The sequence below is a fragment of the Electrona antarctica genome (genome assembly GCF_951216825.1).
Source record: "Electrona antarctica genome assembly, chromosome: 21".
Classification (NCBI taxonomy): Eukaryota; Metazoa; Chordata; class Actinopteri; order Myctophiformes; family Myctophidae; genus Electrona; species Electrona antarctica.
This window is the reverse complement of record NC_136802.1, coordinates 9,118,759-9,144,661: the sequence shown is the minus strand read 5'-3', so window position 1 is coordinate 9,144,661 and position 25,903 is coordinate 9,118,759. Positions and strand designations below refer to the sequence as shown.

Below are 25,903 nucleotides of genomic sequence, written 5' to 3'. Positions count from 1 at the left end.
ATTTTACAAATCTGTTGCAGTGTCTGTCACCCTCTACCTTCTGTCACCTTCTCCAAATGCACGGAGGCAATTAAAGCGCAGCTAGCAGACTAGCCTGTTCATAATTGCCAGCAGCCACCTCTGATTTCGCTACTTCTGCAGGTAGCTGAATAATGTCCGCGATATGCACCTTCTTCTGTTTTCATGTTGCCAGGCCGGTCCGCCTTCGACTCATCCGAGTGGACACACTGACACAGAGGGGGAAAAGCAGCAACGGTCTCGAACATTTATCTGCTTCAAATAGAACACATAAACGCAAGGTGTGAACAACACACAGAAGGCTGCGCAATGCCAGCAAAACGCGCCGTTCCCATTGAAAACCATTGCAAAAAGACGGCCATATTAGGCAGACACAAAGTTAGGTTTGACCGTAGCCTTACTGAGGTTTTTGGTCTGGAAGGTTCTGCTGATGATGGGCCCTCTTGTATTTCTCATTTTCCTTCCATCTCTTCCTATTTTTCCCCTACCGCCACCTTTCTTCTTCCGGCTCAAAATGCCCGTCCCCGGAGTCACTGCTGCACAGCAGCTATAATTCTACCCGAGTTTCAGTACAGTACATGATTCAGAAGGTGCCCTGTTGTCAGGGAAGATAGCAGAGCCACTTGGTCTTGCGTTCATTCAACGCAAATGGATCACGACCCTTCCCGAGGTGAGCACTCATCCATGACGAGGCAGATTTTGCAGAACTCCAAGTCTACTTCCACTGGTTCATATGAATTCCCCTTTGTAGTCTGCAAAATAGAACTAAGGGTTTGAGTTTATTTACGGAAAGACAGAGCAAAGATAAGGAGGCAAAGATGTGTAGAAAGAACAGCTTCATGTCTGAGCTTTGAGAAAGATGTGGTTTCTGGTTTGTAAATTCAATGCCTTGATTTTGATTCTGTCTCCTTTTCCCTGCCATCACCAGCCAGTGATTTGTCTATGTAACAACAAGCTATCACTAATTTGCAATTGTGCACATCCACTGCTATTGCTGTTATGCTGAGGTTGATATTGCTGCTGTAGTAAGGATGGAGCCATCAGAAAGCGTAGTTTTTAATAATGCATTGGACATCATGTTTAGAGCGCTTCTTACTAAGCCCATGGGGCATTTATTGATGCCTGTATTGTATCAACTGTTGCTGTGCTTACTGAGACACAACCCCCCAACAATAATCATTTTTGAACTGGGGACCAAGTACTTACAATTGTAGGCATTGCATTTACTTTGACTCTGTGCCACAGATAAATATCGTGAAATATCGTGAATCGTGCTGTAGAAAACAGACCATGTTGTTTTTCTTTTCTCCCCTCAAATGATGAGTCCTTGAAGCAGTCCTTTCTACATTTCTATAGTCTCGAACATGTATTTACCCTCTGCTCCTTACTGTTCTCCACCAAGTCCTTGAATATCCACGTCCCCACTTTGGGACTTGGGATCATTGGCCACAATATGGCTCTGTGTCTGCAGATAAACACACAAACAACTCATTTTTCACAGTAAAATGTAGAACACGAAGGTTTATAGGTAGGTAGTGTTTTTAGGAAATATGGCCACCTAGGAAGCACAGGACATTGTGCTTGATTTGACAAAACTCAAGTGGTTTAATACTTGGCTGTGTAGGATATCCCATAAGGTTGTGCAAGGTTAAATCCGGTTATTTGACCTTCTATATAAAGTAAAATAACAACTTAAAATGAAAGTGAAAGTTTCAAAAAGTTATGCATGAACTCCGCCACCAGGTGGCGGAGTGACAACTGGTGTGTATTTTTCTCTTGTAGCCCTTATGGCTTAAGGATAAAGTTTTGGAGCTTTCACTTTCATTTTTAAAATGTTATTTGACTTAATCTGGAAGAAGCAGAGTCAAATAACTGGAGTTAACCTAAATTAAGCCTTATGGGATATCCTATAGTATACAATCAAGTAACTACCACTTGATATTTTGTTCTGGGTTCTTGTCAAATCAAGGCACTTTTAATCCTCTGCAGTCGGCCTGGTCAGCCCCAGGAAAGAAACATTTGAACAATCACTAATCACTAATGAATAACCTTAGACCCCGACGTCTGCCCGTTTTCACATTTTACATTTTCTCTCTCTCTAAAATGAGTTGGTCACACCTCACAAAATAGGTCACGTCATATTATCCATTTAGATTTTAGACCAGGGCAGTAGGGCTGCAATAGTTAATTGAGCTAATCAATTGAATCGATTGTCGAAACGGGTGCAATAAATAGTCTTTTGTTGGCAGTGTAAGTGTCATCTGTGCTGTGAACCAAACAAAAGCAATTCAGCCTTTTTTCACATGCATGCATGCACTGCATTAAACAACCTTCTTTGAAGCTGTCAAATGGAGCTGAAAAGAATATACATAATGCTATACATACCTCCTGAAGCAATAGCAGGCCAGCACGGAGAGAGAGGCAGAGACCAATACAGGAATGATGATAGCCAGCATGACAGACATGTCAGGAGGTGCATCCACACCTTTAATGGACAGCAGACAGTTATCAAGGGGGGGAATTTGAGATGTTTCAATGTCTTAAGCACATCTGATCGGCTCAGAGATGGGTGCGTACCGCGTAGGCAGGGACTCACTTCTCAGATAGACAAATGACAACCACATCTTCCTGGTTAGAATGCAAGACACTTTTTATAGGCTTTCATGTGTCAATTTGTCAACCGAAATTACACAATCTTTTGCCACAAACGAAACCAACCAGAGAAACTGTGACATTCTCGATATGATAACAAGGCCCTGACAGTGCATATCATGCAACCAAATTTTAATTATCCTCTCATCAGATTTGTCAACAGAAATTACACAATCTTTTGTCAGAAACTCTGGAGAATTTCCATTGTCTTACAACTCTGCTCCAACCAGAGAAACTGAAACGACATATTGTAACCTAATCTTACTTCTCCTCAGAGTTATATTCCTTCACAAAAGATGTGAGATTTGAACATCACTGTGTACTTTATATTACATTATTTAATTCACTTGTGGTTAGATTTCTTTTTTACATTGATGCACGAGGTCTTCAAATGCACATAGACAAAATGCTGAGGTCCCCTTATAAGTAAAAATCACACCCGTGTGAAGTGAGGGGCACCAATATATTAAAGTCTAACTCATGTTGATTAGGTGATGTACTGTAAACGGTGCCAACACAAACATTTAACAATAAAGAGACAATATGACGTAATGAGGCACATTATGACGTACATTTTCCCTTCATTGTCAATGGCATTTACAAAACAGACATTGAACTAAAGACAAACATTGAACCTGTGTATATGAGGGGCTGGCGCCCCTCAAAAATAATGATCAACTATTGAGTTTTATATGGATGAACTGTGGATTACATTTCTATGTGGATGTGATGGTTGATGGACAGTTACCATGCATTACTGCTATGTGGATGTGATGGTTGATGGACAGTTACCATGCATTACTGCTATGTGGATGTGATGGTTGATGGACAGTTACCATGCATTACTGCTTCGCTGTTGTCACTCCCTCCTTCCCCTCCGCAGCTTTGGAGGAAGGTCGCCCTGACCTGGACTTTGTACTGGCATCTTTCATCATAGGTAATATTCAACATGAGTCCACTTTCAGTCACCTCTCGCTGGAAAAATAATCAAAGCAAAAAAGAAAAAAGCAGAATCAGCGACACAGCTCATGTGATAATAATAATAATAATAATAATAATAACAACTTGAATTTATATAGCGCCTTTCAAGAAACCCAAGGACGCTTTACAAAACAAAAAACAAAACAGTTGCCAAAAGCCAGAGTAAAGAAATGTCTCTTCAGTGCAGACTTGAAAGAGTCCAATGTAGGAGTCTGGCGAATCTCCAAGGGGAGAGAGTTCCAAAGGGCAGGGGCTGACACATAGAAGGCTCTATCGCCGAGGGTCCGCCTTTTCGCGTGACGGATGGTGAGGAGTTCCATGTCCGAAGACCTCAGGTTCCGCTCAGGGGTTGTAGTCCTTGAGGTCTGTCAAATACTGTGGGGCATGGAGGGATTTGTAGGTGAGGAGGAGCAGTTTGTAGTTTATGCGGAACTTAACCGGAAGCCAGTGGAGGTGTTTGAGGGTGGGGGTGATGAGCCGAGTTTTGCACGTACTGCAATCTGTCAAGGGACTTCTTGGGGAGGCCGAACAGAACACTGTTGCAATAATCCAGCCGGGAGGAGATGAAAGCATGGATTAGGGTCTCTGCAACAGAGTCTGGGAGTGAGGGGCGGAGTCTGGAAATGTTTTTGAGTCTGGAATGTGATATTTCTCTCTCCGTTATAATCTGTTAAAAAGGTATCCACCCTACATGGCCCACAGGTTGAACAAGTATAGACAGGAAACATAGATAAGTAAAAACAATAAAAGGTACACTTAAGGTTTTGTTGGTGACATGCTACGGACATCCTTTTAAGATGCAGTGAACCATTGATAATCCACCCCTACAAAAGAACCCACAGAATAACAGTCTTGGGTTTCGTAGGGGTGGGTACTAGTCCTTATGTTTATGAGTATCGCCTGTGTTCGCCTGCGTTTCGCCCGTGTTTTGATTTAGGTTAGAGATTTGTACTTTGGTTTCTTTTGATTTGGTAGGTACGTCGGATTTGCAGATTTTGCTGATATAACGCACACCCTGAAATTACTGGCCATTTAAAAAACCCAGAAATAGGCTGCTAACCCTTGTTGCTGGAGGTGGCTCTTGGGAACGGGAAAGAGGGATATCTGAATATCTAAAGCTAAACAAACCTACATCTACATGTTATAGAAAATATAGTTTAGTCCAGGCCCGCGGGAAGTACTTTACACTCGCAGGGGCTGAGCGTCTAGTAGGGGGTGCGCGCGCGTAGCGCACGCCGCAAAAATGCGCGTGCACGCGCATCATGCACGCGCATTTTCGCGCATGTTCACGCGCAAACGTGGCCTTTACTTTCCCTCTCCACACGCAAGTTATATGAACGAACTGACACAGGCAATTAACCAGGATAAGGTGCCAATACTGTGATACAGCATATTGTATTCTTTTTTTTCTTCTTCCCCTCCTGTTCGAGGGGGGGCTGTGCCTGGGGGGAGGGGGTGCTACAGCCCCCCCAGCACCCCTACTTCCCTCAGCCATGGTTTAGTCCGTCAGACAACTCTTGGAATAAATATATGTATTGAACACAAATAGACATATTGAGCATAAATATCTATAAGCAAATTTGGTGTCAAGGCTCTGTCTCATTTCCTTTAAGCATGACAAATTAGACAGACAGTAGGCTGACAGGAAATGGGGAGAGAGATGGGGGGGAAGACATGCAGTAAAGGCCGTCGGGATCGGGAGTCGAACCTGTGGCACACTGCCAGACTGGATTACCAGCCAAGGTGCCTGGACCATTGAGCCATGGCCCAGGCCATAAAGTAATTCTTTACCAAAAGAATGGTGTGCGGGCCCTACCTCCCTCCACAACTACATATCCCCAACCATTATCCCGAAAGGCAGTTGCAAGGAGTTACATTGGTGTGGACGGCCCTAAAACCGCTTTGTTTTTTCTTTCCTCTTTTTTGTTTTCTATAAAAGAAAAAAAAATGTACATCATATAATGATGTTTGTGTAGAAATGTATAACCTGTTCTCAATAAAAAACGATTTGACAAAAAAAACAACGCTTTGTTGCTAGGAGTTGCGACTAGTTGCATTTACTGGCCTTAGGGAATACAATAGAGCCCCATATGCTGGGGTGTAGTGGATGCTGAGGTGGATGCTGGGGTAGTAGATGCTGGGGTAGTGGATGCTGGGGTAGTGGATGCTGGGGTGTAGTGGATGCTGGGGTAGTGGATGCTGGGGTGTAGTGGATGTTGAGGTGGATGCTGGGGTAGTGGATGCTGGGGTAGTGGATGCTGGGGTGTAGTGGATGCTGAGGTGGATGCTGGGGTAGTGGATGCTGGGGTAGTGGATGCTGGGGTGTAGTGGATGTTGAGGTGGATGCTGGGGTAGTGGATGCTGGGGTAGTGGATGCTGGGGTGGATGCTGGGGTAGTGGATGCTGGGGTAGTGGATGCTGGGGTAGTGGATGCTGGGGTAGTGGATGCTTGGGTAGTGGATGCTGGGGTAGTGGATGCTGGGGTGTAGTGGATGCTGGGGTGGATGCTGGGGTAGTGGATGCTGGGGTAGTGGATGCTTGGGTAGTGGATGCTGGGGTAGTGGATGCTGGGGTAGTGGATGCTGGGGTGTAGTGGATGCTGCGGTGGATGCTGGGGTAGTGGATGCTGGGGTAGTGGATGCTGGGGTAGTGGATGCTGGGGTGGATGCTGGGGTAGTGGATGCTGGGGTAGTGGATACTGGGGTGTAGTGGATGCTGGGGTAGTGGATGCTGGGGTGGATGCTGGGGTAGTGGATGCTGGGGTAGTGGATGCTGGGGTGTAGTGGATGCTGGGGTGGATGCTGGGGTAGTGGATGCTGGGGTAGTGGATGCTGGGGTAGTGGATGCTGGGGTGTAGTGGATGCTGGGGTAGTGGATGCTTGGGTAGTGGATGCTGGGGTAGTGGATGCTGGGGTAGTGGATGCTGGGGTAGTGGATGCTGGGGTGTAGTGGATGCTGGGGTAGTGGATGCTGGGGTAGTGGATGCTGGGGTGTAGTGGATGCTGGGGTAGTGGATGCTGGGGTAGTGGATGCTGGGGTAGTGGATGCTGGGGTAGTGGTAGGAACACAAAAAAACTTTAGAGCAGAGCACAGAGCAGCAGCTGAGCAGTAACAAAAAGAATGAGCAGTGAGCATTCAGATCAGAGTGAGCATGTGACCCATCATCATTGTGGTATCATAATACGGTACATACCACAGGCTCTTTGCATTTACTGTAGCTGACTATGTAGTTCCAGCAAGCGTCAGTATCCTGGATGTCCTGCTGAGGTGTCCAGCTCAGCCCGAGCTGATTTCCTATGGCTGTCATTGTCACCTTAGGCGGACGGGTTCTCACTGGGAAAAGGACAAAAAAACAAAACAGAAAACAGAAGATGATTATGGTAGCAATGGTCAATATATCAAATTCTCCAAAATGATGACGTAATTATTTCCAATGTTCTGTATTATTCGGAATAAGTCAGATTTCTATAATCAAATGCATACAGAGCATGCTAATGTGACAATAACAAGACATTAATTATTGGCGTTTGATCCTTCACAACTTAAACCCTATTATACTTCAATGGTCTGGGTCCCTCTGGCGTATACCCCTTTGCCGAAGATAATGTACCTACAAGCTCATAATTGTGAGCTTGTAGATCTGCTATGATGTCCGCTAAATGTTCACATTTACAACAATGACATCTCCAGAATAGAGAAGCTAGGTTCCTTGTCGTTAAATATCCTAGATGTATTAGAAGTATAGACCAGTGGTTCGCAAACTTGTTGATGTCAAGGACCCCCTAAATTGACACTCATTTAATGGGATTTCTATCTCTGGGACCCCAATGTATATTGTAAAAATAAAGTTAATTTAACTCTGAGAGTGTACAAATGGAACCAAATGGACCCATTAGGGTCTATTTGGTTCCATTTGTACACTCTCTGAGTTACAGACCCATAAGGGTCTATTTGGTTCCTAATTATCATTTAGCTGGGGACCCCCTGGAACTCCCTCAAGGACCCCTGGGGGTCCCCGCCGGACCCCACTTCGGGAACCACTGGTATGGACAATAAGACAGGCTAAACCAGGAAGATGCCAACCTTTTCCCAGAGGTTTCCGTCTGAATGTGTTCCATACAGGGGCGCCACCGACTGTTCCGTTGATCAGTACGCAAATGTCAGCAGTGAGGTCAACTCTATATCTAGAGGTATCCAGGTAACAGCCATTGCTATAAAGGTTCTTACATGCTATTAAGTTGCTACTAGCAAGATTGTCGCAGGACCTGCAATGACAAACAGGGAGAAAGAGGGACACAACCTGTAATACCGGTATACAAGGAACATGACTTGACTGTTTTAGTTCGGTGTTTTTGGTTGAGTGGAGCTCACCTCATGCCACCCAGATTCAGTATTCAACTGCATTAAATAAACTCTACGAATGCACCTACATTTACAACAAATAAAAAATCCATGTCATGGCATGGCATGGCATGGCATGGCATGGCATGCGTCTAAAAGTTTTTTATGCTAGCCAATTAATACTAATTTATTCATAAAATAAAAAATAAATAAATGACAGCCTACACATATGATTCAACAAATCTTGATGACTATAAAACAGATTTTCAGCTGTGGGGCATTGTAATGTAATGCCACAGTCTTTGTGTCACAGTCCAAGGGGTAGTGTTTGTCTGTTTTGTGTGTGGGTGTGGGTGTGTGTGGGTATGTGTGTGTGTGTGTGTGTGGGGGTGTGTGTGTGTGTGTGTGGGCATAGGCTTGGCTCCGGTTAAACAGCTTGGCACACCCTTTTCCAGCATCTTTAATCTGGTGAGCTGCCTGTCATCAGGAACCTCCCACTTAGATGTTCTCGCCAAGTACTATCCAAGCATTCTGTTCTTTACCAACTCATGCCATTGCTAGTTGCTTGTGCATTGTTTGAGGCAATCACCGACTGTCAACGACCGTCAATGTTGAGGGATATACACCTGACATCAGGGACATCCACACTAAACAGCTCAGATACCAGCATGGAGACTGTTAACTATATGCCTGCCAGTGCCAGATATCTCCATTCAGCCTCGCTGTATAAACCACATGCCAGCCCTTTTGTACGACACCGTCTGAACTATATGCAGGAAGACGTATGGGGTCAGTGGTGATTGGGGATTTTAATTCCCGTCACACAATGTGGGTATATGACTCAACCAACAGCGATGGTGAACTAGTTGAAAGCTGGATGGGTGATGGATATCCTCAATGAGACCTGCAGGATAGTGACTGACTGGGTGCATTAAAACAACCACCCCCCTCTCTGGCATCGCGCCCCCTGAAATCCACAGAGCAAACAAATGGCACCCAGTCCATGAACACACTGCATACAAACTGCATAAGCAACAATCAATCATCATGGGACCCAGCTTGGCTGAACTAAAATAGGGTCAAGTTAAGACTAGGTAAGACAAATTAAGAGAATGCTTTGTTAAAAGCATCAGTGGACAGTGGTGCTCTCAGTTGCCAAGGGAGGGAGTTCCACAGACATGGGGCTGTGTAGCAGAAGGCCCGGTCGCCCGTGGTGCGGAGCCGGAGATTGGTGTGGGGGACAGGGAGAAGGTGAGTGTTGGAAGTGCTCACCTGTAATAGACCTTCATGTCTGGAAGGGAGGACCCTAGGGGGGTCCAGGTCCAGGAGCAGTTCATCACACTTGAGGAGTGCAGGAAACACCTGACATCCTTCAGCAACGTGGCTAAATCACAGATAAAGGAACAGACCAGGGCATGTAGAGGTTGACAGTCACACATGCATGACATTTCACTCTGGCTCATCAGAACGAACAACAAGCACAAGCAACCATCGATAATTCCATCGATTACATTTTCGATTCAGCGCATAATAGAGAAGCACTTTATTTGTGTATAATCAACTAAATCGATTAAACAAGACTGTTGGGCTGACTCCTGGGTGAGGAACGGGTCTAATTCGTCGTATGTTTATAGAGTGTAAACCTACAGGATCGCGTGACAGCTGTGATGTGTGTTTTGAACGAGAGCTGACTGACAACACCATGCCACTCACTCTGCACACAGTGTCTCACTATCTGTATCGCCATCAAATCACAACACAAGGCCATCCGATCCGTGGAACTTCAAAATTATAATTACAATGAATCACTATCTTACGTACAGTATTGTGCAAGCAGTGACTCAGTCACCACCTATATTGCCATCACATCACAACACAAGGACACATTAAAATCTATCAATCTATCACAGTCTTACTTATTGTGCAATTTGGTGGTCAAAGGTCTGCAACACTTGATGACTTACCTGGGCGAGGAATAACGACGTTCACAGGACTGCTTTTATACTGATCTGTAGATCTGCAGATGGTTGCTATGGTGTAGTTCAGACCGCTGTCAGCCATCTCGTCTGTGGTTACGCATTCCTTATAAAAGGTGTCTTTTATTATTTTTATCTAGAGAAAAACAAAATGACACAATAAAAAACATGTGGGTTAATTATTAATCTAACAGGTGCTCCAACAGTTCTCATATAATTAATGTAGGGATGCTCCGATCAGGTTTTTTGGGACAGATACCGATTGTTTTTCTCATGATCGGTCGATACCGATAGGTCCGATACCGATACTGATCTTGTGAAATGTTGCAAATTGTAATATTATATATGCTGCTGATTGTCACATTGATGGAGTAACACTACAGCTTTTGGTGGGGGCAGTACTATGGTACGGGTCGCACCTTCTGCACCAGGGGTGGGCAACTTTGACGATGGAGAGGGAGAGGGCCACTATAATAGTTCCACACTCACTCCAGAGGGACACATTGTATAGTGTACTGTCGTAGCAAAAATAGCAGATCTACAAGCTCAAAACGTGTTGCAGTGCGACGCGTTTTGAGCTTGTAGATGAGCTATTGTTTGGATTTCAATATTTAAATTGAAATCCAGAATTATTTTTGCTATTCCTGAAAAGTAACCTTTTTATTTAATTACAAATGCACGTGGTGTTAACTTCATGAACTAAATACAAATACAGTGGACATAAAAAAGATTGTAATACTACTCATTAAGCTACTGTACTTATATAGACTGAAGTAATTAAAGCAGGTCATCTTTGCATGTTTGGAATTGTAACAGCTGAAATAAATAATAATGGATTGCATTTTTTTTTTAAATAACCTGCATGCCTCATTAAGTGAAGGTGGGGGCCGCATGTGGCCCCCGGGCCGCCAGTTGCACCACAGGCAAAACAAGGCTACTGTACAGGATGTTTTCCACCTGCGCGATAATTAACCCTGCCTTCCGAACAGCTGTTTATCATTGCTATTTAGTTAATCATGAACCTTGTGTATATTGGAGGGGCGGTTGTGTAAATTGCTTGTGCAGTGGTAGACGTCTGTGGAAAATGTGGAGAATAGAGTTTATGGAATATTTTATTAGGATCTCCAATTTCCTTCTAACTCTCTCTTATTCCCCATTTTCTCAGAAAAGAGGGGGGAAAAAAGCAAGAAAATAATTATATCTACATTACATATGCCTACCTTCCATTCTCTTAAAGTAGAAAATAACATCCTAATCATGACCACGAATGTGTGTGTGTGTGTGTGTGTGTGTGTGTGTGTGTGTGTGTGTGTGTGTGTGTGTGTGTGTGTGTGTGTGTGTGTGTGTGTGCATGCATCCTGTACTGTACCCTACGGTCTTTGGGTTTAAGATGCCTCTTCAATTGTCTCTTGAAACTTGATTTAGTTTTTTCTCCCGATAGCACCCTCTTGTGGCATGTCTCGTCTTATGAATTTTAGAACTAGGTGTAAGTTGATTGTATAGACAGGTAGGATGTTTCATCTCATTAATGTTTATTAAATCTTAACCCATTTAGACCTGAGGTCGATTCTACAAATGCCTTCTAAATCCTGACAGTTTTCTGTGTCAGTGCCAAAAATATATGTATTGGCCGCTGACCCCCATCTGAAAATATGGGACCCCCGCAGGAGCAAAGATTTGAGTTAAAAACGAAAGAATATATATTCAAAAAGAATATATATTCAAAGATTTACGCCACATTTTCACGATTCTTCAAAAATAGCAGGTCTACAAGCTCGTAGCGCGGCACTTGGTGCCGCGCTATGAGCTTATAGATCTGCTATTTTTCAACAGCTAAAGTACAACATAATGCTTTAAACAATTGTCATGTCATCCTCTCCTGGACTCTGACATGCATTTTCCTAACATTACATCTCGGTGCACACCTCAGGGCAAGCCAGGCTGCTCTGTTACCAACCAGCTGCAGCTTTCCCAGGCCTCCCTCGTTTGCCCCTGACCAAATAAATCATTGAGCAGTAGTCAAGATGTGAAAGGACTAGAGTTTCAATGTCTTGTTTGGTCAGTTGCGGTGTCAGAAACACCTTTTTACAACCGATATGCCAGTATTCCTCCACCAACACTGAATCAATGTGTCTCGACCATGATAGATTGTTCACTAGCGTAACACCCAAAAGCTTTGCTTCCTCCGACTGCTCAACCCTTACATTATTCAACATCAGATTCAACTGCGGTTCGGAACTTTAGTACATGATTTGTGGCAAATACAAAGATTTTGTTTTTTTGAATGTTGAGCACTAATTTGTTGCTGGTCACCCATTCATCTGCTGTTTTCACTTCAGTTCTCTGTTCATAATCTCAGTTATCTCACCACATGTGGGAGCCTGTGATATCGTCATGTCATCTGAGTACATAAGACTTAAGTGCTTTTTCAAGAGCCAATGGAAAACCATTTGTAAAAATAGAAAAGATGCATTTTTTGTTGATACTCACTTATCAGGTTGTTAACAGAGAAATAGATTTGTATTTGGTTGAATACTTTTTTTTTCTAGTATTTTGTTTAGAACAGGTGATACACTTATTGCTCTGCTGTTGGGGTCCGTGAAGGCATTCTTTGCATTCTTTCTTAGGGAGTGGAATAACTTTGGCTACTTTCCAGGCACATATTACCTGAAAAGATATGATGGGTGCAGCAATAAACATGGCCTGAACTTGAACCTGTATGTGTATGTCTTGTGTATTTGTACTGAATGTTATGTTGCACATATGTGTTTTTGTACTGTGTACAGTACTTGCACTGTATGTAATGTTGAAGTTATGTGTATAGGACCCCCTCTAAAACTAGATGTTGCATCTCACAGGGCTATCCTTCCTCCCAATAACATTCTGACAAATTCTGATGACCCCTGGTGATGAGGCTCCTTACTTCAAGTCCCGTGACATAATAGCAGCAGCGCTTCGAAGAGTCCAAACCTCCCGGTCTCTGCCAGGTTACGTTGACGTGGAAAGGGTCCGTCCACACATAGGACGCATTTCGAGGAGGAGGAAGGCAATCTAGGAAATCAGCACAAACAAACAATGGTGTAAAGCAGTGGTTCTCAACCAGTGGTCCCCAGCTAAATTATGGAGAGTTGGTAACCAAATATAGATCTTTAACTCTTGAGAGCGTAAAATTAAACCAAATGGACCCGCACCCGAAAACTACTGGTGTAAAGTAACTAAGTAGTACATGTACTCAAGTAGTGTAGTTAGGGTACAATACAATGTTGAGGTATTTTTAACGACACCAATGCCACTCCTTGCAAGGGCCATTGGATTGATTGATCGATTGGAAATTATATTAACAGTTTGCAGAATGGGTACAGTTCAAGGAAAGAACAGGTCAATACAAAAAGAGGATGAAACCAGAAAAAGACTTGTTTACATATGGGTCCTCCATTTTCAATTCAACAGAACATTTAAAGACATACAAATATACACTTCTATGCAAAAATGAAATCATCATCACAGATAGTACAGTAAAAAAAAAAAAAGTACAGTAAAGAAATATGGTGGGGGAGGGGACTTTAACTTCACAGGGGCCAGTTTCGAATTGCAGACGCCCATAAGTGCTCTTTGAGAACGGTTTTGAATTGAGTCTAGGGATTCACTTTCCTTAACGGCTGTTGGTTGGGCATTTCCCTTTTTTTGTGTGGCAATAGGAGCTAAATGAAAAGTTGACGTTAAGGAAGCAATTTGACAGGTCTTCTTGGAGATGATGGTTGCGATAAGGAGTTGTGAGTAGCATGTTGTTGCAAGGAGACTACGTGCAAACAGAAGCAGTACTGAAGCCAATAATGATACCGTTAATGATACCGGCTTGTGTTTTTTTTACTAAGCTCACCGCAGAGAAACCTGTTATGATTTGGGAGTTTATTGCCTCGTTAATGAGAAATGTCAATGTGAAGGGGGGCGCGTTTAGCGTGCAAGTACTTTTACTTAGGTACTGTACTTAAGTACAATTTTGAGGTATTTGTACTTTTACTTAAGTAAAACAATTGAGTACTTTTTTCCACCACTGCCTGTGCATGCAAAGCTTAATGTAAGATCACAGGTCTTCAGATAAGATAAGGGCCTCCTGAAGATTGAAAGCGAAACTGATATAACTATAAGGCCTCATTCACACGTACCAAACACCAATGATGAATTCCTGTTTTATGATGAATTCCTGTTCTGTCTATAGAAGTGTCTATTTGTACGTCTCTAAATGTTTTGATGATTTGAACATGGTGGACCCTATTGGAAACAAGTGTAATGCTTAATTGGGTCGTCCACTCACAGTTAACAGCCTTTGTATTGCGTTTGTGCTTGAAATGTACTGTAATTCTGCAAACTGTTAATAAATTCTTCAATCAATCAATCAATCAATCAAGCAAATGTTTGGTCGTTTTTTTGGGCCACCACAATGCTTTTCCAATGGGAGTCACATGGTTTGATCAAACATTCGTTTGATTGCTGGTGGTGTTCTGCCCCTCCCCCCTCATCAAACAAATGTTTGGTCAAACCATGTGACTCCCATTGGAAAAGCATTGTGGTGGCCCAAAAAAACGACCAAACATTTGCTTGATTGGTGTTTGGTACGTGTGAATGAGGCCTAAGGATGTGGAATGCCCTGCCCTGCCCTGCCCAAAAATGACTGGCCACCCGCTGTGGTACCCCGTGCTACACGACCAAAACACCACATTATGTGACATGAGATTTTTGTTTTGTTTTACATTTTTAAACTTGTGAAATGGGACATTCTGCACATCGCTGGGTTGTCAAAATTATTACATAATTGTCTAATTGCAATTGTTTGATATAATTGCAATTATATACAGTGGCTCAGGGGTAGAGTGACCGGATGGGAACCGCAAGGTTGCCAGTTTGAACCCGGGCTCCCCCAGAGTTGGTGTCAAAGTGTCCTTGAGCAAGACTCTGAACCCCTAATTGCTCCCGATGTGCAGGTTGGTGCCTTGCATGGTTTCCACCGGCATCGGTGTGTGTGTGTGTGTGTGTGTATGAATGGGTGAATGTAATGCCCAATCTCTGTAAAGCACCTATAAATCGTGTCACATGTTGAAAATGTTTCATATTAAAAAAAAAGCAGAAATAGCAGATCTACAAGTTTACAACATGTCACTTTGACACGTTGTAAGCTTGTATAGATCAGCTATTTTGTGCTAATTTTTTAAGTAGACACATTTTATAAAAAATAACAGTAATTTCTTGGTATATTTCAATATTTGTCATATCTGCCCTTGCACTTTTTAAGGCAAACAGAAATGTAATTTCTATTCATATTAAAAGGAATACTAGGCAAGTCTATGTCTACAATCACACTCCCCCTCCTCCCTTAACCGGTATGATGCTTTCATTGATTAGAGCAGGGGTTCCCAAACTTTTGTGGACCAGGTACCCCTTTTGGGGTAGACATTTTTCCAGGTACCCCCTCATCTGAAGCGGCCGCAGAAACCTTTCAAGTGTCCCGAGTCTTTTTGTTGTTTCTGCAGCATGCGTCCTGCTGTTACTGTTTGGGGTCACGACAGGTTGACTGATGTTGTAGTTTTAGTAATCATGTCAGCTATTGGCCCAAAGCAAACATGGGAGAAACACAATGAACAACACAAAAAATACGTTTATTGCGCAACTTGGCAGAAATGACCACGTAGATAAACATAATTTTAATGTTAAAAAAAGTTAAGTTTAAGTTTTTCCATGGGAATTATTTCGGGTACCCCCTGGCTATGCGTCGCGTACCCCTAGGGGTCCGCGGACCCCACTTTGGGAACCGCTGGATTAGAGAGATCACTAACGAGCACAGAACAAGTTTGACACTTTAATGATCCAATCAATCAACTCAGTGCACCTGCACTACTTTGAGAGAGATCAATTAAGAGCTCTGACTGAGCTCTGTCTCCCCCTTGGCCCTTACCTCCCCTCACAGAAAAACACTTCCATGCAAGGGATGAATTTCCACAGTGGAAATCTCCACTTTAGTGGAAATGTCAACATACGTAAACAGAGGAACAAAACCAAAATACAGCCAGAGCAGGGATATGCCTTTCTGCAAGGAAACACCCCAGAACAATAATATAGCGGCTGATAGGAAATGAGGGCTAAAATATAGTTTATATTAATTATTATTTAAAAAGAAAAACAAAGAATAGAAAAATAGGCTAAATGTTACCTTTAAATGTTCCAGTTTCCAGTGCCAACAACACAATTACATCGTTAATCGCAATTATTTGTGTGAAAATGTATCGTCAATTTACTTAAAACTTGACAGCCCTGTATGCACAATGTGTACATTACTTCTGGTGCTTTAAGTTAGCCCCTCTTGGAACCCTCGTAAAAGGTTTAAGCCTAAATTGTATTTACCTGCCATAATCATCATCCCCGCGATGCATTTCAACGCCAAGCTAAACCTCCAGGCTCCGAAAGGCATGTTTATTCCACAAGTGTGATGATGATTATTTATCATTCCCTGAAATCCATGTTGTTCTGTGCAAAAAGTTTGAATGGATGTTGAAATTCCTTCCCCGAAACGACAACGTTACGAGAACAGCAGCCACGGATCGCACAGCAGGCCCACAGGGGCAAACAATTCAACTGCATTAGTCACTCACTACTCACTACCTGGCTATAAACAACGTCTAGAGGCAAGCTCTGGAAGCCGGTGAATACAGTAGGCTATACACACACAGAGGATCAGTGTAGATCAGATCCCATTGGCTGGACAGTTTGTTAACCACTCCCTCTCTTGAAAACATTTCATTCATAGATTATTATGCCTATTATTATTGCACATTTAACATTTTACACATTGGTGTAAACTAAAGTAAAAGTTCATGTAAATTTAATTATTTTCCTTAAAAAAAGGTTTTTTTTTCCTCCAGTAATTACACGTTTTAATTTATACTGAATTAAAAAAAATGAATTGAAAGTTGTAAATTACAACTTTCAATACTTTTACTTCTACCCCACTACAGATCACTCAGAGACATAGCCTATTATATGTTTTACTCCACTTGATTATATGAAAACTTGCTACTAGTTACTTCAGGAAGTTCAGGTTGAAATGAAATGTTTTCGAGAGGGAGTGGTTTAATAACCATGGCTAAGAACTTTGTTGTGTCGTGATTGGCAAATGGCAAGATTGTAAAGGCAAGAAGACCTTTGTGACCACAGTGTGATGTAGAAGTATACTGCAATGTAGATAATACTGTTAAAGTTGAAGTCCCATATTCAAAATGTACCTGATTAAAAGTACAAAAGCATCAAAATATACTTAAAAAAGGTTCGCTCTGAAAGAATATATATTCAAAGATTTGTGTCGCATTTTTACGATTTTTCAAAAATAGCAGACCTACAAGCTCGTAGCGCGCACGAGCTTGTAGACCTGCTACTTTTCAATAGCTAAAGTATAACATAATGCTTAGTTAAAACACCAAAAGGGGTTCCCGTACAGAATGGGCTAAAGTACCAAAAGTAGGCTACTCATTGTGCAGAATGTTCCATTTTACAAGTTGTATTATTTTTTTTTTCCAATTTTCCAATCTACAAGCTCATATGTGTCGCAAGCTCACAATGTGTCTCATCGTGAACTTGTAGATCGATCGGCTATTTTCAAATGGCCAAAAATATATATACGGCGGAAGTGGTTTAGTGTTTTGTAATAATCAGAATGTGATGAAAGCGACGGATGGAGAGAAAGACTAGATACGACAGTGTAAATTAGTTCACCAATTTGCTGTAAAATGTCTTTTATTTAAAAAAAAATGTCATAACAAAGTATGTTTGACAAACAGCTTCAATTAACAAATGCAAATAAAATTATAAACCTCAATGAAACAAGGCAAAGTTTGGAAATTGTACAAATATAAATACATACATACACATGTAGAGTTCAATTTACAGCATGACATTATAGTATGTACATCTTTATTTTTATTTATTTATTTTTAATAATACTGTGGTACCTTTACATCACCTTACCTATCGGCTCATTTCAGTGTAGCACTTTGTGGGATACTGTAACACAGTATAATTATAATCCTGTTCCTACAACTTGAAATAACAGAGCCTTATTTTCAGAAGGCATGAGCATGATTGAAGGCACTGGATCTTAATAGGAAAGGAATTCTTCAGAAGCTCCACTCACTTTCTGAAGCAACATTATGCACCGTATAGTCACACACAACTACTATCAGTTTATCCTCTACCCTTTACCCGACCATTTAGCCATCTCCTCATAGAGCACCGAAGTCTGACGTCAATATCGGTAGAGAGGGCGCAAATCCACGGGTTCATGTACTTTTTATTTTGCATTGTAATCCCCATAGGGGGATTTTTAGATCGCCTCATATAATAACTGTGTTTGAAAAATAAACAAATCATCCAGGCCGCTTCACTCATATGGATATGAAGAATCAACTGAATGAGAGAAAACGCTGTTGTTACTGCTACTGAATTAGTTACATTTTCGCTAGAAACAGACTGTATCATATGAGTGACTGACTGTCGCAAACGATACAGAGACACCTCCCCGACAATAACGCAGAGACAGCTTGTTTATTTTTGGACCACAACGCTTATATGAAACGATTTTAAGATGAGCCAATGTTATTATTTTCCATAGAGAAATTACGTCCGTGAACCAGGGGAATCGAGGGGACGAGCGAGTGACGTCAGGACTTCGGTGCTCTATAGGCCCTTTCGGGACCCTCGGTTACCTTTTCTGTATTTTGAAAAGCGACGGTCCCAAAAGGGTCTATAGCCATCTCCCTTGATATAACATCACACCATGTTACCGATTGGCATTACACTCTGATAAAACTTTCTGTCATATAATAATCTCAATAATTTCACTTCATCTCCTTAAAGGGAAACCCATAAGCCAGTGCTAATACCAGTAGGTTTTATTTTTATTTTTTTTAAATATATAGTAATATATTTTAGGCAGTTTTTCTTTATTTAGACAGGATAGCAGAGAGGGAAGGACATGCAACACTAGGTCTCCAGCTGGACTAGAATGTTTTATTTTTTCATCAAGCTAAGCCCCTACTGATACTATTTAAACTGCTCTTCTTTATGGCACGCTGATATACAGTAAAGAATGATATGAAGATACTGCTCTAATGATTATTTTATTTTATTGGCAGCATTATCAGTTTTATCACGTCCTGTCTGCGTGAGGGGAACGGCAACCCAAATGAGGACTTAAAGGACCACTTCACCACTTTTAAACCTATCTTCATATAATAGGTCCTCACTAATAATCATGATAAAATGGCACAATTTTTTCCTACTCAGTCTGTGTCTCATAGGAGGGCTGTGGGCAGTTTAGAAACCGTCCTCCAGTGACATCATCATTAGGCAGATTTTATTTTACAAATTTTTTTTTCGCATTGCAACTTTTCAGGACTAAAAAGCCTGCGGTTTCTATTAGCTTGTATTCCCCATCGATGATGTCACTGGAGGACGTTTTTTTTCCATGATTATTAGTGAGGACCTATTATATGAAGATAGGTTGAAAAGTGGTGAAGTGGTCCTTTAATGTTTTCCTGTGTATTTACTTATTTTACTTTCTTTCTATGCTGGTCGGCACTAGGCACGCTGCAATGGTATGCCACCACGAAACCTTGGATTTAAACAATCATACCGGTGGCCTCGCATTTAGTTTAGTCCATTGACTCATGGACATTTCTCAATAACTGTACTTCTCTCACTTGTGTGTTTGTGAACTTGTGAAAGGTCATCGGTCGATCACAGCCCACATACTGTCCCAAAAATACAAAGGTCTGCATCTATACCCCACGTACTGCCCAAATGCACAGATTCACACAATTGACCAGGGATGGATTGGGACTGGGAGGTGACTTATGTGGACGTGGGACAGCCAGGTATCCCGTAATGCATTTCACACCATATCAGCAGTTGGGAAAACTCTTCAAAATACTGTCGTTGGGTCTCTGAATGTACTGTAGTTTTTTAGGGAAGAAGACTGTGTTGATTTAAAAAGATAAAGCCTAATTGAATATTTGCTCCTCCTACGTTGTCAGAGATGAGAGTTGTGTCGTGACGGAAACACGCACAGCTCCATTAGAGCAGTGAGCTGCAGCGCCTGATTACGGGACCAAAGTACAAGCCTGCCTTAAACTACAAATATGCGTTCTCTGGTCTCATGAAGTTCAGAAAACGTTCTCTCCAAGTTAACATGATGAATGTTAATGTAAATTATTCTTAAATAGTTTTAAAGAAAAATATACCTGTAACCATGATACAATTCTTTATACATTCTAACCAAGGTATTTTGGGGGCTTTTCCTGTTTATTTGATATAGTCACAGTGAAGAGAGAGTGCGAGTGAGTGACATGCAACAGGACCGGCCGGTCGGGAATCAAACTGGGGATTCCCTGTCGGGCATTAGAGTCGAGCGTATGTGGTACGCGCCCTAACCACTTAGTCAGCTGGATGCCCGCTCCATTGGAAGATTGACCAAGCAATAATAAAGGACATAGACTTGATAACCAACATCTAGTTCTGTGGAGAAGATGGTGACCTGCAAAGTTTTGCATAGCATCTGTTCAGAGAGTATAAGTAGAAAACATGAAAACTCCTCCCACAGCAGTTGTTCCTGCTAAACCTGACTTTCTACTCTGTGTCACAATCGCTGTGATACATTCTAAAAAACAACAGCAACACTACTAGTAGTGAGTGTAGTTCTAATACATCGAACACGGGCTGCACTGCAGTCCTTCAACCCCAAAGGGTCTACAAATACATCCAATGTAGGAAGGAAGGAAGTGAGGCTATTTTGGGGCGTCTAGCTAGGTAGTAAGTAGATCATGAAGGGGGAAACATTCACAGGAGTTCAGGGCAATGCTCCACCAGCTCCACCAAAGAGCTCCAGACTTCCCTCTCCAGAGCACATTAGTAACTTCCTCCTGAGACGTTCCAAGGCCAGTGAGTCGATGGGATTCCTTCAACTGCGCCTTGGTCTGCCCCGGGGGTCTCCTCCCAGTGGGACGTGCCTCGAGGAGGACCTCCCTAGGGAGACGCCCGAGAGGCATCCTAACCAGATGCCCGAACCACCTAAGTACCATGAATCGATACCAATCCGATATGAAAAAGAAAGAGGTCTCGGGTGGGTGGAGGCCAGGGTTGAATTAATTAACCCACTAAAACTGGGAACGCATCTGTGTCACTTTCGCGTTGGATATTCAAAAAATAGCCCCCGAGGCCCTCGGGGTCTTAATTATGGGATAAATGAAGGATCCTTCCTTGGGAATGTAATGAAACGGACAAGAAAAAGGGGGGTTTGTTGATTGATTAGCCACCATGGAGGGAAGATTGCAGGGACGACAGCAGGGCTAGACGCTAGCCCAATGCTAGCCCAGGTCCGTGGAGGGAAGACAGCAGGGCTAAACGCTAGCCCAACGCTAGCCCAGGTTCGTAGAGGGAAGACAGCAGGGCAGAGGCTAGCCCAGGTCTGTAGAGGGAAGACAGCAGGGCTAAACGCTAGCCCAGGTCCGTAGAGGGAAGACAGCATGGCAGAGGCTAGCTAGACACTAGCCCAGGTCTGTAGAGGGAATACAGCAGGGCAGAGGCTAGCTAGACACTAGCCCAGGTCCGTAGAGGGAAGACAGCAGGGCAGAGGCTAGCCCAGGTCTGTGGAGGGAAGACATCAGGGCTAGACACTTGCCCAGGTCCGTGGAGGGAAGACTGCAGGGCTAGACGCTAGCCCGACGCTAGCCCAGGGCCGTGGAGGGACGACAGCAGAGGCTAGACGCTAGCCCAGGTCCGTGGAGGTTCCACTGATGGCTCTGAACACGTGGAGGGAGTTGTGTAGCAGGGAACGCATCATGTCCTCCTGGTAGATCTGTGGTCAGAGCAGAACACGGAACAACATCAGCACAATGCACACGCTCAAACCAAAATACTGATGACTTAATCCAGTGGTTTTCATTCAACCAGTGGTCCGGGGACCACCATGCAGTGGTCCTTGAGGGGGCGGTTCCAGGTGGTCCCAAATGATCCAGAGTTGGTAACCAAATGGACCCTTATAGATTGTTAACTCTTGAGAGCGCAAAATTAAACCAAATGGACCCATACGGGTCCATTTGGTTTCATTTTACGCTCTCAAGAGTTAAATTAGATAATGTAAGAAGTCTACACAATTCGAGAACGTAGAAGAATTGTTATTTTGACCATTATGGTCGCCATGCAGGTAGAAAGTGTTATATCAATATTTTAAGGGTATTGATAGAATTTGCCTCTGTATTGTGAAATAAGTGCACACAGAGTAGGCCTATACCAAAACAAAAGGTGTTCATAATGTTTAGTATAGCATCCGTATTGCAATAATAATGTGTGGTTGTGACAAGATTCCAAGACACTTCTGGGCTTGTCTCAGGCACAGTGCCTTGGGCGGCACACCGTTTCAGAAGCCACTGAGCTTTGAGCTACATATTTAAATGTACAGTGTGATGTGTGGAACGACACACTCCGAGTCACTCACTCACTCTCCCTGCCCTACTAAGATAGATTAGGCATTAATTAATGTGGGGTTAATGGTGCATATTCAAGTCATATTATTATTTTTTGAGATAGGAGAGATAAGCTGGCCAGTACAACAGCACGACCTTTGAATATACTGCTTAATTTAACAGAGAACACCTCGGGCTTGTTTTCTGCCTCACCCTGCTCGGTGCTTGGAATGACTCCTTTCTCGTTGCATGACCTCGTTGTCAGGACAATGCATTGCATATGTATGTCATGCTCACTTTCACACTCTCATGCTGTGATGATCACACACACACACACACACACACACACACACACACACACACACACACACACACACACACACACACACACACACACACACACACACACACACACACACACACACACACACACACACACACACACACACACACACACACACACACACAACTATACAGATGAGCCATTCATTCAATATAAACAGTGGTTTAATTGCAACCTTTTCTAGAACGAGGCCCAATTGGAAATCTCCAAAGCATTCGCAGATGCCATGAACCCATTCAGGACGGGAACCCCTTTTTGGGGTTATCGTTGCGATGTATACTAAGCAACATAACATTTCAGTCCTAAATGGGTTAAGTGGTCAGATGGGGTCGGGGCCACGTGCATTTTCACTTTATTTTATTGATCAATCAATCAATCAATTGTGTTCCGGCTTGGATCAATGGAACTGATGGTATACTTTAAGTTCCTATTGATCAGTATCACACCGTAAACTACTTTTTCAAGGTTTTAAATAAAATAAATTATGATAATTTATTATAGAGGCCTGAGGGACTCTGGTCAACCAGATAGGGTTTAAGGTCGCATTCACACCTGTACTCGGTGCGATTGGGGGGGGGGGGGGGGGGTGAAGTTGCATCATTCTTGCATTTTTTATTCGCTGCGTTTGCGTTCACACACTGCGCCGTGTCAACCGGAGCAAGGAACCACAGTGTGCACGTGTGTGTGTGTGTGTGTGTGTGTGTGTGTGTGTGTGTGTGTGCGCACGCAGAGTAGATCGCTACAACTTTACCAACTTGTTTTGTAAAGTAGCGGCTAGCCTACATACAGTACATGAATAAACCTGGTAGGTTAATAGGAGAAGCCTACCGTCTACACAAACAAACCTACCACTTTTATCTGACTCCAGATCAGCAGAGCCGTCCAGGTCTGCACTACAAGCACAAACTCTTTACTTTAATGCGACATTGTGCACGTGCGATGGAACAGAATCGTCTCCATTCTCTCGCTATATATCCTGTACACTGCATTGTTTTTGTGTGCAACCTTCAGCATTTGATATATGATCGTCTGGCCATATCGCGATAAGGGCTTCTATCTCTTCATTAGACCACGTCTGTCCACGGGACATCTTTACACTGCGTAATAATGCCTTCTCCTTTCTCATCGTGTGCCGAATACCAACTTCTTCATCACACAATGGCACATTCCCCTATATTTAATGCGATTGCATTCACACCTGCGGTGATCCACACACTGGTGCACTTTGAAGCAAAGCGAAACCCCCGCTTTTTGTTGAATTAAACGAAGCGTGCTTTCCGACTATACGCAGCAGGATTCGTTTTAAATCGCAGTCAAGCATCCTGGTGTGAATGCGACATAAGTGGCTAAACAACAGTGGTATCAGTCTAACATCTTATAGTAGTTCACATCACCTTTGACACACGTTTCAACCACGTTACCTGATGTTTCCTTACGAAAGCTGGCCAGCACAGTGGAGACATGAAGACAATGTGTTAAGACAGTTTGATTCAAAGTTAATCAGGTGGAAATCAAAGAACCACGGCCACCTTTGATAGAGAACAATAAGAGCACTGAATGGGGCGGGGGGGGGGGAGAGAGAGAGTGAGTGGAGAGAGAGAGTATGATAGGAATGAAGAGAGCGACAAAGGGCGAAGCACAGAAGCGGAGAGATGAGAGAGAGAAAGGGAAAGAGAAAGAAAAGAGAGCGAGCGCGCATGGGATGAAAACCTGAACCTGAAAATAATACCAAAATACTTCCTCATGCCATGATGAATGCAGCACTGACATTTTCATTGATGTCTTTGACATCAATGGATTACAAAGACAGAGGGGCAACCGCTTGCAGTTGCGCAATACTCCTCCAGGAAGTAAGTAAGTGCCCATTTCACACTGTCCACCCACATGTCTGCCACACTTAAGTTGTGTCACATCATTGCTAAATTCCCAGAATCTCTCTCTAAAATGTGTTTTGGCAGGCCTTGATGCCGTCGTAATGGGTGATTTTACACTTTTACACAGATCTACAAGCTCACAGTGCGACGTGTTGTGAGCTTGTAGATCTGCTATTTTCAGCATGCAACCAAGTGTAAAATGACTTGTGTCTTTTACTTACACTGGATCTCTTGTCCACTAGTCCCGTCCTAACATTTTAGTACTAGTTGTTAAATTTGTTGACAAAATCGACAATATATTTAGTCATAGTTTTTGTCATCATCATGGCTTTTTTTTTAATGTTTTTTAAGTTGTGATGTGGTTTTTGTCAGTGAAAAAAAGGTAGTCGACAAACATTTTTCGTCATAGTTTTAGTCGACGAAAACAACACTGCTGAGGACCTATACGTGTGGATTCCAGGCCAGTCATACGGCCCGGCCCAGTCAGTCAGTCATACGGCCCGGCCCAGTCAGTCAGTCATACGGCCCGGCCCAGTCAGCCAGTCATACGGCCCGGCCCAGTCAGTCAGTCATACGGCCCGGCCCAGTCAGTCAGTCATACGGCCCGGCCCAGTCAGTCAGTCATACGGCCCGGCCCAGTCAGTCAGTCAGTCCTACGGCCCGGCCCAGTCAGTCAGTCATACGGCCCGGCCCAGTCAGTCAGTCAGTCAGTCAGTCATACGGCCCGGCCCAGTCAGTCAGCCATACGGCCCGGCCCAGCCAGTCAGTCATACGGCCCGGCCCAGTCAGTCAGTCAGTCCTACGGCCCGGCCCAGTCAGTCAGTCATACGGCCCGGCCCAGTCAGTCAGTCATACGGCCCGGCCCAGTCAGTCAGTCAGCCTGGAACATTTCTGTAAAACATGGAGATGATTGTTACCTGTTCGTGGATGAGCTCAGACAGATCTTTGACCATGTCTTTGAAGTTGTTCTTCAGGCCATCGTGATACTCCAACTGGTCCTCCTTGATGAGACGCTCGTTGATGTCCAGAGCTATGCTGCACGCCTGGACAAAACGCCTGCCATTACATGCAACGCACACACGCACGCACGCACGCACACACACACACACACACACACACACACACACACGCACACACACACACACACACGCACGCACACACGCACACACGCACACACACACGCACACACACACACACACACACACACGCACA

General features: G+C 43.3%; 2 protein-coding genes across 6 annotated transcripts in view; both read right to left on the bottom strand.

Annotated features, from left to right (window-relative positions):
- LOC306914194 (uncharacterized protein) overlaps positions 1-16,631 on the bottom strand; it is a 61,037-nt gene extending 44,406 nt beyond the window's left edge. For both annotated transcript variants that reach the window (XR_013788666.1, XM_079491173.1), the window contains exons 1-10: positions 16,365-16,631; positions 12,892-13,019; positions 9,957-10,104; positions 9,265-9,376; positions 7,735-7,916; positions 6,845-6,984; positions 3,507-3,645; positions 2,404-2,503; positions 1,393-1,483; positions 1-770 (exon numbers count right to left, since the gene is read on the bottom strand). The exon at positions 1-770 is cut by the window's left edge. Coding sequence is in view for 1 of the 2 variants with exons in the window: in XM_079491173.1 (XP_079347299.1) it covers positions 672-770; positions 1,393-1,483; positions 2,404-2,503; positions 3,507-3,645; positions 6,845-6,984; positions 7,735-7,916; positions 9,265-9,376; positions 9,957-10,104; positions 12,892-13,019; positions 16,365-16,467 (1,242 nt within the window). In the remaining variant the exon portion in view is untranslated. The remainder of the gene's footprint in view (positions 771-1,392; positions 1,484-2,403; positions 2,504-3,506; positions 3,646-6,844; positions 6,985-7,734; positions 7,917-9,264; positions 9,377-9,956; positions 10,105-12,891; positions 13,020-16,364) is intronic.
- Positions 16,632-21,508: 4,877 nt separating this feature from the next.
- Positions 21,509-25,903, bottom strand: part of dock11 (dedicator of cytokinesis 11) — a 115,573-nt gene continuing 111,178 nt past the window's right edge. For all 4 annotated transcript variants that reach the window (XM_079491133.1, XM_079491134.1, XM_079491135.1 and 1 more), the window contains 2 exons: positions 25,609-25,747; positions 21,509-21,867 (listed from right to left, as the gene is read on the bottom strand). In XM_079491133.1, coding sequence (XP_079347259.1) covers positions 21,778-21,867; positions 25,609-25,747 — 229 coding nt within the window. In that variant the 3' untranslated portion in view covers positions 21,509-21,777. The remainder of the gene's footprint in view (positions 21,868-25,608; positions 25,748-25,903) is intronic.